The following is a 19,252-nucleotide window of genomic DNA, read 5'->3' as shown; positions in this document are numbered from 1 at the left end:
GTTACGACCTTCTTAGTTACAGCCTTGTAAGATGCGACTTCAACCCATTTTGTGAAATAGTCTATGGCCACTAGAATGAACCTGTGCCCATTTGAAGTGGCGAGTTCGATTGGACCGATGACATCCATCCCCCAAGCGGAGAAGGGCTAAGGTGAACTTGTTTCATTTAGTTCATTGGGTGGCACTCGTATCATATCAGCATGTACTTGGCATTGATGACACCTTTGGACATACCTGATGCAGTCTGTTTCCATAGTCATCCAAAAATACCCTACTCGTATTATCTTCTTAGCTAAGATAAAGCCATTCATGTGTGGTCTGCAAGTTCCAGCATGTATTTCTTCGAGCAATTTGGATGCTTTCTTGGCATCGACACATCGTAATAACCCTAGATCTGGAGTCCTTCTGTACAGAATCCCTCCGCTTTGGAAGAAGTGGTAAGATAATCTTCGGAGTGTGCATTTCTGAGTATGATTTGCGTGCTCCGGGTATTCTCCTTTTGCCAAATATTCTTTGATGTCATGGAATCATGGATTTCCATCAATTTCTTCTTCAACATGAGCATAATAAGCTGGCTGGTTATGAATCCCTACCGGGATAGGGTCGATGAAATTCTTGTGTGGGTGTTGTATCATGGAAGATAGAGTGGCCAATGCATCTGTGAACTCATTCTGGACTCTTGGAACATGTTTGAACTCTATCTTTGTGAATCTCTTCTTCAATTCTTGTACATAATACAAATACGGTAGTATTTTGGTATTCTTTGTAGCCCATTCTCCTAGAACCTGATGTACGAAAAGGTCTGAGTCACCAATTACCAGCAATTCCTGAACGTTCATGTCAATGGCCAACTTGAGTCCCAAGATGCAAGCCTCATATTCTGCCATATTGTTGGTACATGGAAACCTGAGCTTTGCGGATACTGGATAGTGTTGACCTGTCTCTGACACTAAAACTGCTCCAATACCCACTCCTTTGAAATTTGCAGCTCCATCGACGAACATTCTACAACCATCATAGGATTCAGTGATATCTTCTCCTACGAATGATACCTCTTCGTCGGGAAAATACGTTTTTAGTGGTTCGTGCTCTCCGTCTACAGGATTTTCTGCCAAATGATCCGCCAATACTTGCCCCTTGATAGCCTTCTGAGTTACATAGATGATGTCGAACTCACTTAGTAATATCTACCATTTTGCTAACTTCCCCGTGGGCATGGGTTTCTAGACGATGTATTTTAACTGATCCATCCTTAATATGAGATATGTGGTGTAGGCACAGAAGTAGTGCCTCAACTTTTGAGCTATCCATGTCAAAGCGCAGCAGGTGCTTTTCAACAAAGAATATTGTGTTTCATAGGGTATGAACTTCTTGCTCAGATAGTATATGGCCTATTTCTTTCTTCCCGTCTCGTCGTGTTGTCCTAAGACACAGCCGAAATCCCCATCTAGTACAGATAAATAGAGTAGCAGAGGTTTCCCAGGTTTCGGTGGGACCAGAAAATATGGTTTGGATAAATATTCTTTGATCTTGTCATAGGCTTTCTGCCATTCTTCAGTCCAACTGGTTGCAGCGTCTTTCTTCAACATTTTGAAAATCGGTTCACAAATCACAGTTGATTGTGCTATGAAACGGCTGATGTAATTGAGACGCCCTAAGAAACTCATCACATCTTTCTTGTTCTTCGGAGGTGGCAAATCTTGGATAGCCTTGACCTTTGACGGGTCTAGCTCAATTCCTCGGCGGTTGACGATGAACCCTAACAGCTTTCCAGCAGGGACTCCGAAGGCACATTTTGCGGGATTCAGTTTTAGGTTGTACCTTCAAAGTCGATCAAAGAATTTCCTCAAATCTGCTATATGATTTGTGCTTCGCTTGGATTTGATGATGACATCATCCACGTACACCTCTATCTCCTTGTGTATCAAGTCATGGAAAATGGTTGCCATGGCCCTCATATAGGTGGCTCCAGCATTCTTTAGGCCAAATGGCATCATTTTGTAACAATATACTCACTATGGTGTAATAAAGGCTATCTTTTCGGCATCCTCTTCATCCATCCAGATCTGATGATATCCCGCGAAGCAATGCACAAAGGACTGAAGTTCATGCTTGGCACAGTTGTCAATCAGTATGTGTATATTGGGCAAAGGGAAATCATCTTTGGGGCTTGCTTTGTTTAAATACCGATAGTTGCACACACTCTGACCTTCTAATCCTTCTTTGGAACCGACACAATGTTAGCCAACTAGGTCGGATATTCAACCAATCTGAGAACCTTGGCTTTGATCTGCTTATTGACTTCCTCCTTTATTCTCAAACTCATATCTGGTTTGAACTTTTTGAGCTTCTGCTTTATAGGAGGACACATAGGGTTGGTAGGTAATTTATGAGCCACTATGGAGGTGCTCAAACCAGTCATATAATCATAGGACCATGCAAAAATATCCTCATACTCTTTCAAGAACCGGATGTATTCTTCTTTCTCTGACGGCGATAGGTGAATGCTTACACGAGTTTCCTTGATTGTTTCAGAGTCTCCCAAATTAACGGTTTCAGTCTCATCCAAATTGGACTTAGGCTTGTTTTCAAAATTTTCCATTTCTCTGAAAATTTCCTCAGGTATTATATCCTCTGAATCACTATCCTTATGTTGCGTTGTCTCATTATATGTCACATTTGTAGGTTCATCGGGATAGGTAATAATAATGCTGTAGAGAAACAAATGTAAAGAATAATAATAAATACTAAAAATAACAATGCATTAAATAAATTTTGAAAACGTCAAACAAGTACGGTTTGATGACTCGAGCAATTATTTCAAAACAAAATACGTTAAGAACAAAATATTGAAAATGTCTTAGATGCTCATAAAATTGCTTTTAAAAATAATTGATGCTAACTGCCAGGCTACCCAGGAACTCGACGGGCCCTTGATGGCGCAGCAATCCAATTCTTTAGAACAGCTCCCTTCTCCATTGTCTGAATAATAAGGAATTCCTCCTCCTCCTCTTCAACTATCACACTGTAGTCCATGTCTTTATTATCCAGAAATAGCTTCCTTATGCCAGCTAGAGCTTCATCTTCTTCAGACCCCCACATCATGCCAGCTTGATGAAACGACTGGCTCAAATGTGGTACTGGCTACTCTAGAGGGTAATAAGGACCACACCATGGTGGCGACCAATTCGGATACTCGTGCCAGGTGTATTCATACCCAAGCCCAAAAGTTGTGCCGTGACGCTTTAGTTGTATCGGTTTGGTGATCCCCTGGAGATTCTTACCAAGACCCTTGCCAAGTTCATACCCTATCCATGCCAATATGCCTTCTATTTTATTTCTCCACCATTTGTCTTTTTCAAATGCGTTGACGCGCTCGATGCGATGGTATGTTTCTCCACCCAACTTCCTTCTATTCTCGACGACCGGACCTGTTTGATTGGTGTAAATGGGATTACTTCCATCCCCATGGATGATCACTTCCTGATGGTTCCACTCAAACTTCATGGCCTGATGTAGAGTAGAAGCCACGGCCCCGACGACATGTATCCATGGTCGCCCTAACAACAGATTGTATGTAGTAGATATATCCAATACTTGAAACTCAACATCGAACCAGGTCGGGCCTATCTGTAGGCTAAGGTTGTTCTCCCCAATTGTTGCCCTTTGAGACCCATCAAATGCTTTCACATTCATACTCACTACTCGTATCTTGTGCAGACCTTTACCCAACCTTTTCAAAGTAGTTAATGGATAGATGTTGAGACTAGAACCCCCATCTATCAGGACCCTGGCAATGAATTTGTCCTCAAACTGCACTGTGATATATAGTGCCCTGTTGTGACTTAGTCCTTCCGGTGGCAGCTCGTCTTCATGAAAAGTGATCTTGTAGCTTTCTAAAACTTGCCCTACCATGTTGGCCATCTCTCCACTGGTGATGTTGTTTGGTACATAAGCTTCATTCAACAACTTCATCAAGGCATTCCTATGTGCCTCAGAGTTTTGCAGCAGTGATAAAATGGATATTTGAGCAGGGGATTTGTTACCTCAACCTCGGTGTGGGTGCCACCATCACGGTGAAGGGTGTTGTTACCTCAACCTCAAATGGAGTTAGTGCAGCTACCTCAACTTTAATCGATGCCTAAGTCTGTAGAACGATAGGTGTGAGAGTGACTGGAGATGTTTCAGGGTTATCCCCTTCTCGAATGAATCCAATTGATCCCTCTGAGTCCTATTCTTCATCGGTCTCTATCACGTTTACCCCTTCACCCTTGTGATCCGGGAGAGGATTATTACGGACATTGAGTGCAGCCTCCTTTGCCTGTATGTCTTTGGTGTCAATTAATGTCTGAATCTTATCCTTCAAAGTACGACACTCATCAATAGTATGACCCTTCATGCTTGAGTGATAGGCACATGTCTTATTTGGATTAATCCACTGGGAGGAGTTTTCCAGAGCAACAGCGGGAATGGGATTGACATAACCGACAGCCTTCAGTCTCTCGTACAGTTGGTCTATGGGTTCAGCAATTGGGGTATATTGTCTGGGTGGTCTACGGCTGAAATTCGGTCTAGGTTTCTGGTAGTTTTGGCGGGCTGGTGGTGAGTGGTAGTATGCTGGTTGGGTGTTATAAGTATGGTAAGTGGCGGCGGGTTGTTGGTATCTAGGAGGTGAAGGATGATATGTGGTGGGGGTGTTTGGTATGTAAGGAGAGACTTTGGACCTTGGGCTACCATCATCGCACCTATTTTTTTCTTCTTGGAGGTACCTCCTGACTGCAAGGCTTTATTTGTGGCTTGGAGTGCTTCAAAATTTGTCACCATTCCGCTTTTGATCCCTTCTTCTATTCTTTCTCCCAATTTGATGATGTCAGAAAATGTATGGTTTTCAATAACCATCAGTCTTTCGTAGTATTGCGGATCTTGAGCTCTAACGAAGAACTTATTCATCTATTATTCTTCCAGTGCTGGCCTTACTTTTGCAGCTTCGGACCTCCACCCAGTAGCATACTCGCGAAAAGTCTTCGTTGGCTTCTTCTTGAGATTCTGAATGTAGAAAATGTCTGGCGCATTTTCTTTGTTAAACCTGAACTGATCCATGAAATCTGATGCCATGCTCACCCAATAAACCCATTTCTTTGGGTTCTGACTGAGGTACCAAGATAAGGCGTCTCCGTTGAGGCTCCTCATGAACAGCTTCATACAGATTCTTTCATCCTTGCCAACTCCCACAAGCCTATCACAATACGTTCTCAAGTGCACCTTCGGATCACCAGTCCCATCGAACATTTCTAACTTAGGAGGTTTGTAACCTTCTGGCAGTTCTACATCTAGTTGAATACACAAATCTTCATAATTCAAACCCTCAATGCATTTTCCCCCTTCGACACTTTGAACTCTGCCAGTAAGTTTCTTGAGTTCTTCCGACATGTTCTTGATGAGCAGGTCCTTCTCGGCGAATTCAGGTATGTATAGGGTATGTTGTGGGGTGTGGGGTAAAGTTTCCACATATATGAGATTGTTTTGGTGGACTCCGGGAATCTGGGCATAATCATGGTCATTGGTTGAGTTTTGCGGGTCAGGAGTAGGCTGTGGTGCATTCTGAGTGGTGTGGTATGTGGTTTTTTATGGGTATTGAGTTGGGTGGTGATGGTGTTGTTAAGGGGTAGGTACCGGTGGAGGGTTGTGGTTCTGAGGAGGTGTGGCATATTGATGTGGTGTGGGAGGATTTTGCGGATTTTGATTTTGTGTGTTTTAGGGAGGTTCCAGATTTTGGGAGTTTGTGTTTTGTTGGTTAATGTCGGGGACGTTTAGGGTGAGGGAAAGATTTGCCAAGTTCTGGACCTGCTCAATTTCCCCTTGTAGCTCCAATATTTTCTGTTCCAGACGTAGGACCAATTCATTCTGTGCTGGAGTATTTCGACCGTCCGAAGTTTCAACGTTCTCTGTATTGTCCTTTCTGATACCACTTAAATCGTCCATCTTTCCTTTCCCTTTGCTTCTGCCTTTAGGATCACTTGGTGGAGGAGGATGTGGAGGACTTCTGGATCTAGTGTGATATGCGGTGATGCAAGTATGCATGAACCAACCTTTGGGGAATGGGAATAAACAAAGGAAAAGAAAAACAAAAAGGTAACCAAGTTAGTAAGGGATATTGAAATAATGCTTGCAATATTGAACATGCTTTGCAAAATCATGTAACAGATTCGCGTCCTAATTTGGGGGACCTCGTTGTGCCCGGGGTAGGCCTAAGCGACACATAGACTTGGAGAAAATTGATGCCAATAATTGTGTCATTTCATTAATGCGAAAATGAATCAGATCCTTACTAAAACAACAATAATAAGAAAATTTACTAATGGCATTTGCCTTATTACAATCGAAATCTAAAACTAAGCTAAAAAGTAGTAAAGAACATCATTTCCTAATCTACTTGGCCCCAGAAGGACCTTCTCCATGCTTGGCCTTCTTGGACCTATCAATCAAGTTCCCCAGGTCGTGCATGTCCACTAGTAGGTAAGCCCTTGCTAGATGCCCTCCCTCATTGCCTTCTGTATTCGGACAATCCGAGAGCCTCTTCCTCATCTTCCCTTGCTCCAAATATTCCAATCTTTCTGTTGATTTAGTAGCAATTTCTTTCCATTCGTTGATTGCTTCCATATCCACTTTGTGATGTTCCAAATGCCTAGCTTCAGACTCGAAAACCCTCTTGCACAGCATCCTATACTTGACTTGTGCTTCAGCAGCTTCATCTATAACCCTATTTTTTAGATTAATCCTTGGCTTGACATCTCCCTCTATATCATCTACCAACCATGATGGGTAGAAGTATTTATGGCCGGCACGGTACCTATCTGGCTCGATAGTGTCTTTCTCTACAATGACCTTCTGATTCCACATATGTTGTGCCTCGAACTTGAACGGAATAATGTTCCCTTTAAAGTCTACTTTGTACTGGACCATGTTGGAAACTCGAGGTATAACATGCTTTCTTCCCGCTTGCCTCATTACCCTTATAGGAGCATAAGGATAGATTCCTCTTAACCTGATCAGCACTAAATGAGTGGTTTCTTTTGACCTGATGATGAACTCGCTGCTAGGGAACCATTCAAATATCCAATGTACCTTTTCGTCGTAAGATTATGTGGATTACGATTAAGCTAGGTGATCAAGTAAACAAAGGGAATTCAGAAGTCAAAGAATTTTATTACAACATGATTAATACAGATCTTAGTGCGAATATAGGAATATAACTATTTAGATCTAATAACAACATATAAAGAGGAGGGGGGTCCTAAGTTTTTTAGCCTAAAGGATCACCCTGTGCAACATAAATAATACTTTATAACTCCCTCAAGATGGGGTGTTACTCATATTATTCAGCGGGCACAGACTATCATCTCCTGCTACCCGATTACTATGTTAAAGTTGTTACCTAAAGGCGTTTTAATTCAATTATAGGTTGTACCCTATGCGTGCACTACCGGTCCCATACCTATGGTCCAGGAGGTATTGGACCTTTACTTTGGATGGTTCTAGACCTCACTTAGGATTCTCGGAAATGTCAAAACTAGGCGATATACAAAACACATTGGACTTCACATATAGGCAGTCAAGGGCTCAAGTTAGCCTCCACACTTAAACAACAAATGCACGCGAAACAGGTTTTTCATGTTAGGCAGTTCAGAATTAAGGAACTTAAATCCCTACAGATATGATTTCTATGTGATAAGGCATCAAGGCATGCAAGCAGTTTCAGGAACCAGCGTTGTTCATAGACAGGATTATAAAGGCTGTTGCACACTGATTATTGAAATTGCAGATTCCCAATTATTAGTCCTGTAGATGTTGCACCTAGGTGATTTATGTAATAGATTGAGTAGAAACTCAGAATTACTCAAGCTTTTAGTAACGGCCTAAGTGAGGGATTATCAGTATTGAAAGGGCATCATTACTAGTTATTAAGGCGAACAGTGGCATCCTATAGGCAGGATTTCTAATGATTAGCACTTGAGAACCTGATTTTATTGTTTAACATTATAGGCAGGTTTTCTAGGTGAATCATGCGATGCAATGACAAATGAGGTGATCAGAGTCTTATAGGCATGATCTCTAGTGGATATGCTGCAGTAATGCAAATTAACGAAAAATTCAACGATATTTATCTCCTACGGGTAGGTTTTCTAACAACATATAGAGACAAAGATATTGAGGATTTGAGCTCATGCTTTGCTAATAATCAAGTAGTGCAAGTGTGTGATTTTTCCTAATGGCATGATTTCTACAGTGTGCATAGAGAATGAACAACATAAAGCAAATGCATCATTCAATCCTATAGGCATGTTATCTACCCATCGCATATTAACATTAGGATCTACCTCATACCCTTTTACTAACAACCCCAATCGTTTATACAAAGGATATTATTACAGGCCCAATAATGAATAACATAACAATACTAGATAACAGTAGACAGGCCTATAATAGGCCCAAATAAAATAACTAGATACCCAGCCTTACTGGGACATTGTTACTTCTGTCATAGCAAACTTTAGGCCTTCAATAAAGAACCATACGATCACAGATCCATAGGGGAGTTCAGACCCCTTTCAATAAGCCACAGCACCAAGTGTTGCACCACTTGGAACAACCAATATAGAACACAATACATGATAGGGAAGTAGAGTATTAGGGATAGTTTTGGAGGTTAAAGGAATGACTAGGACCAAGCCCTAGTGTGTCAGAGTTCACAAGGGCCTCAATTGGACCCCGAGCAGTGCTCACACTAGGGAGGCCAATAATAGAACCTAGGTAGCCTTAAGAATAGGAATTTAGAATATCAGAGTAACAAGAAAGGAGAGTGGACAGAAATCACCAGACTGAGCATACAACACAATTGGTCAAGTAGCCTAGTATATTCAGCAAGGTTCACATAGCTAAAGTATCACATAGACAACCATCATAGGAATTAGGAGAAGAAACAGGTTTGCAGATATACATAGGTTGCATGAAGTTGAACTGGTTGAAACCTAAGGGTCTAAATTAAGTTAAGTCTAACCTAATGCCATTTTAATCAATACTTAGCCATGATGGAGGGATACACATATTGATAATCACAGAAAGGATATAATAGCAAATAAACCAAGGCATACTGGAAAAGTATTAGCGTAGGAGCAAAGTCCTAGTCAATAGAAAATAGAGTGTTTGTCTTATAGAAAATCATGATAGCATGAAACAAGTTTAGAGCAGATTTTAGGGCAGCATTCCATAGAGTTAGGGCTAATACACAAAGAGCATTCCAATATACACAGAACTCAGTACCAGAAGGTTCATTCAAGTAAAGGGGGGATTTTCATAGAGTTAGGGTAATATCTAAACACAATATGCAGAAATTGGTAACTTAACAGCATACAATCACAATAGTCAAGCTCATGTTGAAGTGGACTGCTATTGAAGTCCAAAACTAAACATGTTAAGATGCTACAGGGTACAGAACCCATCTCAGAAGACAAGATATCACAGAGTGCAAATCATAGAGAAGCATAACACAAACAGTAGGTTATCTCATGCGTTTATTTAACACAAACTGACATCAAAATATTGAACATTATCATAGTTGAATCATGCTCATGCAAGTCCAAATACATATTGCAAAAGAAGGAGGGAAATTGAACATTGCAAGAGTTTAGACTCTAACTAGTAGCAGAATCAAAGAATGAAGAGTGTAATAGCAAAAACCCCAAATCCCTGATGCTTCAAAGTTCACAAGAGCCTCGAGAATGGGCTCCGAGCAGTGCTTGCACCGGAGGAGATTGTTCAATAAATTAGAGAGTGTTTAAGTGTAATAGTGAGTGAGTGAGAGAAGAGAGTAGTGAAAACAGTAGCAGGAATCAGGATATTCAAAAGGTCTGTTCAAGGGGTTTTAGGGGAGGGGTATATATAGTAGCAGATTTAACACATAAAATAGGGAAAGACAGTAAATTAAACACAGAATAAGAAAAATATGGCATGCCAGAATCAATTAGAGTCAATTTAGGGCAAATAATACATAGAATAGAAAGTTTAGTAAATTAAACAGAGAATAGGGAAACATAACATGAAAATAACACTTAAAATAAGGGAATGCAATAGATTGAATAGAGAATAAGGAAAATATCATACGAAAATCAATTAAAGTCAGTCTTAGGGCAAATAAAAGTAAAAATAGGGAAATACGGTGGGTTAAACAGAAATAAGAAAAATATCGGTCAAACACGAGAAAGGGAAGAGTATCAATCGAAAATCAGTAAAGAATAAAGGAAAATCTCGAACCTTAGTTCAAAAGGAAAGCACAGATGGTCGAAAATCTCACTGAATCAGACCATATAGCCTGATAGTGAGTGCATATAGACAAAATATCGTCTAAATCTCAAAGGTTGAAGGCGGTGGAATCCGATTTGAGGAATGGTACTTTCCAAAATTGGGGCAAGTACTATGTAACACCATAGTCTTGCAAATAATACTGAAGTAACATATAAAAGGCAAGAGAATCATGGAAGGAATCCATGATTGAGATGGATTTGGAGAAGATTGAAAGGGCGGCTAGGGTTTCGGTAGGAGAGAGGGGAGAGGATTTTAGGGCATCGGTTCAAGAGGGAATGGGGATTAAGGTTAGGGGTTAGGATAATAATATGGGGGATTGATTGTGGGCCGTTGATCTTAGAGATCAACGGCCAGGATTTTAAAAGAGCTGGGTCGGGTTAATGGACGGGTATAGGGTATTTGGTCGCTGGTGTTGGGCTTTGGGTAATTGGGGTGTTGGGCTAATGGTTTGGGCCAAAATTTGGTCCGAATATTAGCCTGTTTTGGGCCAGTTCTTGAAACCCTTGAAAATTAAATAAAAATAAATAATATAAAATAATACTTTGGCATAAATAATATAATAAACATAATTATTTGTAGAATATAGGCCATTATTGCAAAATTAGATAAATAGCTTAAAAATGCTAATGTAATTATATGGAATAAAATAAAATGTTTGAAACATATATTATAGGTGAAAAAAATTATTTTAAGCAACTAAGTCATCACAAAAAATAATTTAAAGGATTTTATCTATAATTAGAATATAAGGAAAAAATTAATTTAAAGCTCTACAAATTATGGAAAAAATATAGAAAATACTTGTATAGGTTTATAAACTAAATAATGATGCAAATATGCTATTTTGAAAGTATATATGTATTTGAAAAATATGAGGGCAAAATGAGGTATCAACACTACCATGACTATGCGTGGCTAAACTAGTTCATTATAGGGTTATGATTTTACATGAATGTTGATATTCGAATATTGATTTGAGAAGTTAATTAATCATATTGGGTTATTTATTCATATCCTGAGCCTAATTATTTTACTGCCTAGCTAACAGTGAGATACTATATATGAATCTTGAGTTAAACTTGAAAGAGGTAATTCTTGATTGCAGTAGGATTGAATAGAGCGCGATCTTGAACCTAGTCATTAGGGAATTGATTTGCGCATATGGATAGAAATATACCTATGTGTCGTGCTTAGCTAATTCTGCAAGATATTATTAATGTGTTCTTTTTATCTCTAATCTCATAGGAATATAGGGGTTAGAATATATTGAATAGGCGAGTAGAAGTCTTCAAATTTATACGAGTATTATTGTTCTTGCTAGTTAATAACCCAGATAAATTAATAAGTCAAGTTAATTGAAGAATTCGACAGGATTGTTACATAACCATGACCCTGGAATATTATTTCTCATTAAATTCAACCCTTCATGCTAAGTGTGCTAGTTAATTAGTTCTTTTAATCGCAACTCTAGTTTGTAGAATTAATTAAACAAAAATCACCTTGAAATTGTTCTTGACTCGATAAATTACAAATTTCTTGATTTAGATGATAATTGATCAGAAGTCCTCGTGGGAACGATACTCTACTCGCTCTTTATTACTTGATCGACCGCGTATACCTGCGTGTGTGATTTAGGGCAACGGTGACCAAGTATGAGATGAGATTTTCAGAATTGGCTCGTCATGCAGTATGGTTAGTTCCCACTAAGAGGGAGAGGATTAGGAGGTTCATTGATGGCCTCAACTATGGCTTGCGCTTCGTCGTGACTCGGGAGATTGCGTCGGGTGCGAGGTTTAATAAGGTGGTTGATATTGCTAGACACCTAAAGCAGGTTCTTAGTCAGGAGTGTGAGGAGAGTGAGGATAAGAGGCCTCGTGGTTCATGGGGTTTCAGCAGTGCCTCATCTGGAGGATAGCCCCACCACAGCAGGGGTCATCCTTGTAAGCCCGCTCAGATGGCTCGTCCGGTTCATCATGGTGCATCAACTAGCCATGGTTCATACAGTGCTCGTCCATGTTAGTCATCTTGCAGTGCCCTTCTAGCTCAGAGTTCATACAGTGCTCGTCCAGTTACTTCACCACCTGCTCAGGCAGCTCGAGGTCGCCCTAGAGGGGGAGGCCGATCAGGCGGTGGTCAACTCGATGCTATGCTTTTTCTGCCAGGATAGAGGCCGTTGCTTCAGACGCAGTGATCACATGTATTGTTTTAGTGTTCCACAAGGATGCTTATATATTATTTGACCATGGTTGCACTTATTCATATGTATCATCGTAACTTGCTCGTTATTTGGATATGCCTCGTGATTTCTTTGTTGTGCCTGATCGTGTTTCTATGCTGGTGGGTGATTCTATTGTTATGGACAGTGTGTATCGGCCGTGTGTGGTGACTATTGTGGGATTAGAGACGAGAGTTGATCTCTTACTGCTTAGTATGGGTGATTTTGACGTGATTCTAGGCATGGATTGGTTGTCACCATGTCATGCTATTCTGGATTGTCACGCTAAGACCGTGGCATTGGCGATGCTGGGATTGACTATGATTAAGTGGAGAGGTTCTCTGAACTATGTTCCCGGTAGAGTTATCTCATTTTTGAAGGCCCAACGGATGGTTGGGAAGGGATGTTTGGCATATTTGGGCTTTGTGAGGGATGTTGGTGCTGTTACTCCTACCATTTATTATATTCTAGTGGTGCGAGACTTTCCAGATGTATTTCCTGCAGACTTGTCGGGCATGCCACCCGACAGGGACATTGATTTTGGAATTGACTTAATGTCGGACACTCAACCCATTTCTATTCTTTTGTATCGTATGTCACCAGAAGAGTTGAAGGAATTGAAAAAGCAGCTTCAGGAGCTTCTTGATAAGGGGTTCATTAGGCCTAGTGTGTCACCTTGGGGTGCACCGGTGGTGTTTGTGAAGAAGGAGGATGGTACTATGCGGATGCGCATTGATTATAGGCAGTTAAACAAACTCAGATGTATCAAGTGCCAGTACCAAATGGATTAGGAATACCATATAAAATGCCAGGCATCAGTGGAAAGATAATCTCGTGAATATTCAGACTGCCAGCAAAAGAACACACGATTATGTCGAGATCGTACGGCCAGGTCCAGAATAATGTGTACACTACCAAGGGTCGATCGATACGAACCATAGATGCATCTATTATACTGTCGATGTGTTCGGCCCACTCCACAAGAAAGGAAGGAAATCATCAAATTACGAGACGCGAGCTTACAATACGGTACATGAGCACAAAGTGAATATAACCTTTACCGTTTCTCAAATAACTTGCCAACAACTCAAGGTGATAAGGTTCAGCCTAGTATATATATTTATTTCTAAATCGATTCAATTATAAATTCAATTAATTAAGCTAGAAGAATGAGTTCAAATAATTCAAATATTACCTGATAAAGTCTTAAGTCTACCTGGACATAACCATGATTTAGCTACGTACGGACTCTCGTCATCTCGTGTGTACATAGCACCCACAACTAGTAACACATAACAATTACATCACCTAGGGGGTAGTTTCCCTATCACAAGGTTAGACAGGAGACTTACCTCGCTCCAAAGTTTCATAACCGGCTCCAACGCCCCTCAAACTCTTCAATTCAAAGCCAAACGATCTGAAACTAGTCAAACAATGTACAACTCAATCAAAATATACTCCAATGCATATAATTTTAACAATTTATAATGATTCTCAACTCCGCTTGAAAAGTCAATAAAGTCAACCCTCGGGCCCACGCGCTCGGATTCCGAAAATCTTTTGAAGATAAACTTTACCCATAACACCACGAACTCAAATATATAATTCATTCCTAATTTCATATCCAATTTCGTGGTAAAAATCCAAAATACCAATTTCTATGTTTCCTACCAAAATTCCAAATTTCCATAAATTTCCATCCTTAAATCCACATATAAACCATATATTTACCTTACAACAAGTGGGAAATTACTTACCTTGCATTCCATGATGAAAACCCCCCTCAAAATAGCTCCCCAAATTCGGCCACCCAAGAGAAAAATGAGAGAAATGAGAGCTAATCCTTGATTTAAAAGCACCACCGCCCAGCGACTTTCGAACCAGTGGACCATTAGCCGCACCTGCAGACAAATACATCGCAGGTGCGGTTCTCCCTCAAATCACGCCAAACAACATCAAAACTTCAAATCAACGATCAAAACCTTTTTTTAACTTTCAAACATTCCAACTTCATCAAACGCGTCCGAATTAGGCTTAAACATCCGTGAATTATGCCAAATTTTGCGTGAAAGTAATAAATCCCGATACGAACCTATTTCCAGGATCGGAACCCCAAACAAACATCGATAACACCAAAGTCCACTTCAAACCAAACTTAGGAAACTCTAAAACCTTCAAAATGTTAACTTTACACAATAAGCGCAGAAATGCTCCTAGGCGACCCGATACTCAACCCGAACATACACCCAAGTCCATAATCATCATACAAACCTATTGGAACCTTCAAATCCCAATTCCGAGATTGTTTACTCAAAAGTCAAACCTTAGTCAACTCTTCAAACTTAAAGCTTCTGAAAAGAGAAATTTCCATCCAAATCAACTTCGAACTTCCCGAAATTCAATTTCGACTACGGGTACAAGTCATAATACATGAAGTGAAGCTATTCAAGGCCTCAAACCGCTGAATGACGCGTTAGAGCTCAAAACATCCGGTCGGGTCGTTATATTTCCCCCACTTAAACATATGTTTGTCCTCGAACGTGCTAAGAACTGCTCCGGAGATGCCCCAAAATCATTGTTCAACACCGTGTGCACCTACCCGTGCCACGACAACCCACTTGAGCAAATTAGCTCGAGCCAGGCTGAAGATCTTCCTTTTATTTAGTCAATAAGCATTAAAACCAAATTCTATCCTCCGAATTCTTTTACAATACCTGATTCTAACATATGAACACCATATCAATCACTACACACTGTACCAAAACATGATCATACACCTTTGCTGAATTCACACCATGCACCGTATGATTCACTTGCCCAAAATAACATCATCCGACCATAATAGCTGCAATTTCACGAATCTGATGCCCGTAATACGCCTCATAACACATGTAAGCCATATTCCGACTATCACAATACCGCCACGACGAAAGAGATGTGTAGAAACTCATAACCTCCTACCAAAACAATAAATCATGGGGTCTCTTCACCTAACAAGCACCATTACCTCATTCTAAACTGAATAACGATATTTTCTCTTTAATATACCCTACTTAACTTTGATCGCACTGATCTCAGGTCCAATAATCCTGTCTCACCCAGTACAGGCTGCTAGGGTTATAAGCCACCTCAAACACCATCTAAAATCTTATATGATACCATCAATGTGCCAACAAGCTACAACCCGAATATGATTCATAATGACAAATGAACTCTGGCAAGTAATTACCCACCCCGCATAACGAATGAAACGGCCAAGCCGATATTATGGTTCCATCTCGGAGATAAGAAACAAGGCACACAAATAAGTATAAGGAACCATACTTAAAATCTCATTGTTGCGGCGTGCAACCCGATCCAACTATGACATTGTTGCGGCATGCAACCCGGTCCGAATATGACATCATTGCGGCATGCAACCTGATCCACATAACATACCGGTGGCGGCGTGCCACCTGATCCAACAATATACCGGTGGAGGCGTGCCACCCAATCCACACAACAATCAGTAAGTAAACACCCATCAAGACGCAATGCTTATACTTATGAATGCTCAAATTTCAACCACAAGCACGCCAAGTGCATAATACAACCCTGGGGAGACGGATAGCGCCATACGCTAAAAAACCTCAAGCACAACTAAAGAGCAATAAATGACCTGTATCTCGAGAGCCATCCTGCTCATATAACACCACAAAATACATAGGATCACAATACATGTGCGAATAATCAATGTGTCTTACAACCCACCTGTCACAATAGAGTATTACATAGAATAGCTGACGACGGGAATAACATCCAATGCCCAAAAACTCCTCTGTAAGCAATGCTATGACGAATGAACATATCCGACTAGACGTAGAGCACACATTCACATTAGACCCACCAATGGACCTCAAACCGATTCTGATCATACCATACTGGGCCAACAACCTTTCAAGGATCCATAATGGCCCTATTCGTGACACACACGAGCAGCCGTCCAATCCGGAATAAACTCCCACAATCCACAACCAAATGACTAGAGTGCCTTTCAGGCATAAACTCTCACATTAGCGATAGTACCAAAATCTCCATACTTGGTTTCAATCCTTAACAATTAAGTGACTAACATGTAACACTTATAAAAATCTCCCCGTGGGATACGCTCCCACGACCTTCTGCACCAGGTATCCAAGTCCGCACATCCATACCACCAACAGTACTAATTCTGTAAAGCAAATCAAGATTCTGCAAATCAATACACAAAGCCTCTTACATAGGACACCGTCCTCAGGTGACACTAAAGAAAACGCCAGCTTACTCTGAACATCTGAATTCTTCCCTGCTAATCTGAGCTCATCACATTCTTATCAACACCGAGCAGCAACCTTGATCCTCAACTTCCAATTCCCATGCCGCTCACTGCACCTATCATGCCGCAATGCGAGAGTACAAGAATTTATCATAACCTCTGTACTACTAGTTGAATAAACACTTCATTGGCTATACTCCTTTCACTTAACTCATTTCAGAAGAACCATTTCAACACACAACTAAATTCCCATAACTGCATAAAATACAAACCTCAAGTTGTGGTCTAAACTGCCATAATTCTTCCGGGATCCATTTACACATAACAAGGCTATTTGAATCAAATTCCTCCCAAATCAATCAAATTATAGTGGCTGTCAAGCCCGCACGTACAACCAGAAACCACCTGTATAACTAACATGCCGAAGGAACTGATCATTGTCACAATCATGTTGATACAAACCATTACTAACTGACCCAACTTCTTCCAATTTACTCTTGACTTGCCTTAGAAATATTAATAGCTCCATTCAAAAACATAACGAACTCAATCAGCACTTATCCCGAGTGACTTGAATCACGAGACCACATCATCTCGATACCCATGAACCATCTCATACCCTCCTCATGGGCACAATAACATCTCCAACCGGTACACCAATTCTGAAGGACCTTTCGCGAATCCAAAATTATTTCTTCCATTTCTCCAATACTCCCCCGCAGACCCGATGATAACATACCCTAAGTATTTTTCACACTCTGCTACAAAATCCCGATCTTCGGCCACACAACAAACCCAAAATTATTAGACACCGCGCTTACATCCTTGAACCCATTATAACCACTATTGAGAGTCACCCACTCTGACCTAGTCCCAAATATAATCAAACTACATCCCTATGTTAGCATATGAACACTCCCAAAGAAGCAACCAGATTAATTCTTTTTCCTTGTACATCACATTCACAATAAGCTTAAACTCTGAGTCTTCCCAAAAATTGCACATGAGTCAATAAGGCAAAATATTGCACACATTCATCAAGTTCTTTGCTCGAATTACCCCTGATATTTTCTTTTCTTAGTCATAAATAATCTACCGATGCACCGATAACCAGAAATCACAAAAGCATACAACCACACGATCCAATCATAGACGGTGGGCTCCCTCACTTAACTTTAAGCTACAATCACATAAATTTAGAACCCACAAAGATTCATACTTCTCAACTTACCATGATCTTGCACCTGTAACCGCCAAATTTCTCGAAATCCATTGTTAAACTTTCATGAACATTCCGAATTATCAGCCACAATCGCATATTCGACCTTATGCGGAGTAGTAAGTAGAACTCTTCGTAGAAACTTCATCAAAATCACATAACCGCTAACCTTCCCACAGGAGATAGCCCACATATGGAATTCCATACAGACATCTTACAACGATGCTGCACTAGGTACCACTACTACGAAATCAGTAAACCCTCCTAAGCCCATGCTCGTCCACCGGTTGTACAAGTCTGTTCATTCCCCATTGACATCAACTAAAAGTTCGACAATACCTTCCAAACTCAAAGTCACGTCGTATCCCATAACGCTAAACAAGCTCTTACCCCTCTAAACACTCCAAGCAAACTTCTTTCTATCATATTCAACCTTCGTCAGCACAGTAGCCACCATTCCAAATAAAATCCATAGACCTAGTCATTGTCCACCATGATTCCCAAATAGCTCTAAACTTTTCTCAAGGCATGTGGCTATCCTACCATAGAATCCATATGCTACTCTGTCACTCCTACTTCGGTTAAACCATATTCTTTAAGCAACTTCTCGACCTCTTCTTTTCATACTTGACCTGATAGTAATTCAACTACCGCGAGACACCTCCCGTCATGTCCTTCTTCATCCTTCATTACCCAAATGTTGCATCAAATCAAAATCCATCTCTGTAGCACCTAAACTAATAAATTGCTTCCAACTCTAATTCTCCTCGAAGGTCATCTTTCTCGAGCCATTGGCATTCGAAACACCCATTCGATTCTGAAACCGCTACACACCTCCATCTTTGACAACCGCTTCTTAGACATTATTTCACCACACCCTGCCCCGAAGGCAAATCAAGAAGACCATAACACCGGCGAGCCTTAATGCGTTCAACAAGGACGACGACACCACATCACAATCGAGAATTCCACCCCGCTCAAAAATATCAAGTCTCGTTACTCCATCAACCAAAGCCTGAACATCCATAGTCCGATTGCCTCTTCTCCACTAGAATTAAATGCCGAACCTCTGAACCATACACTGAAAAATCCTCCTTTCGAGTCATTTACTGCCTCGACACATAAATAGGCACCCTACCATCACACAAACACTACGCAATAA

The 19,252-nt window shown here is 40.6% G+C and overlaps 3 protein-coding genes across 3 annotated transcripts; 1 reads left to right on the top strand and 2 right to left on the bottom strand.

The window, feature by feature from the left end:
* Positions 1-527: 527 nt before the first annotated feature.
* Positions 528-2,602, bottom strand: LOC138895946 (uncharacterized). The gene is made up of 2 exons (XM_070180712.1): positions 2,416-2,602; positions 528-1,108 (listed from the first exon to the last, which is right to left on the bottom strand). Exons 1-2 carry the CDS (start codon positions 2,600-2,602, stop codon positions 528-530), a joined length of 768 nt encoding a protein of 255 aa, XP_070036813.1.
* Positions 2,603-4,953: 2,351 nt separating this feature from the next.
* LOC138895945 (uncharacterized) lies at positions 4,954-5,289 on the bottom strand. Its single transcript, XM_070180711.1, has one exon. The coding sequence runs from the start codon at positions 5,287-5,289 to the stop codon at positions 4,954-4,956; it is 336 nt and encodes a 111-aa protein (XP_070036812.1).
* A 7,365-nt stretch (positions 5,290-12,654) lies between these two features.
* Positions 12,655-13,368, top strand: LOC138895944 (uncharacterized). Its single transcript, XM_070180709.1, has one exon. The coding sequence runs from the start codon at positions 12,655-12,657 to the stop codon at positions 13,366-13,368; it is 714 nt and encodes a 237-aa protein (XP_070036810.1).
* The last annotated feature ends 5,884 nt before the right edge of the window (positions 13,369-19,252 follow it).

The sequence above is a fragment of the Nicotiana tomentosiformis genome, chromosome 7, assembly GCF_000390325.3.
Source record: "Nicotiana tomentosiformis chromosome 7, ASM39032v3, whole genome shotgun sequence".
In the NCBI taxonomy this organism is placed as follows: Eukaryota; Viridiplantae; Streptophyta; class Magnoliopsida; order Solanales; family Solanaceae; genus Nicotiana; species Nicotiana tomentosiformis.
Note: the sequence above shows the minus strand (reverse complement) of the source record. Positions and strands in the feature narration are given on the sequence as shown.

Bases quoted from the DNA above. Each gene is read 5' to 3' on its own strand.
- LOC138895946 (XM_070180712.1), bottom strand. From the start codon at position 2,602: ATGGAAAATTTTGAAAACAAGCCTAAGTCCAATTTGGATGAGACTGAA. The intron at 1,109-2,415 runs GTTTGAGCACCT...ATCATTTGGCAG, and splicing joins GTCCTATGATTATATGACTG to AAAATCCTGTAGACGGAGAG.
- LOC138895945 (XM_070180711.1), bottom strand. From the start codon at position 5,289: ATGTTCGATGGGACTGGTGATCCGAAGGTGCACTTGAGAACGTATTGT.
- LOC138895944 (XM_070180709.1), top strand. From the start codon at position 12,655: ATGCCTCGTGATTTCTTTGTTGTGCCTGATCGTGTTTCTATGCTGGTG.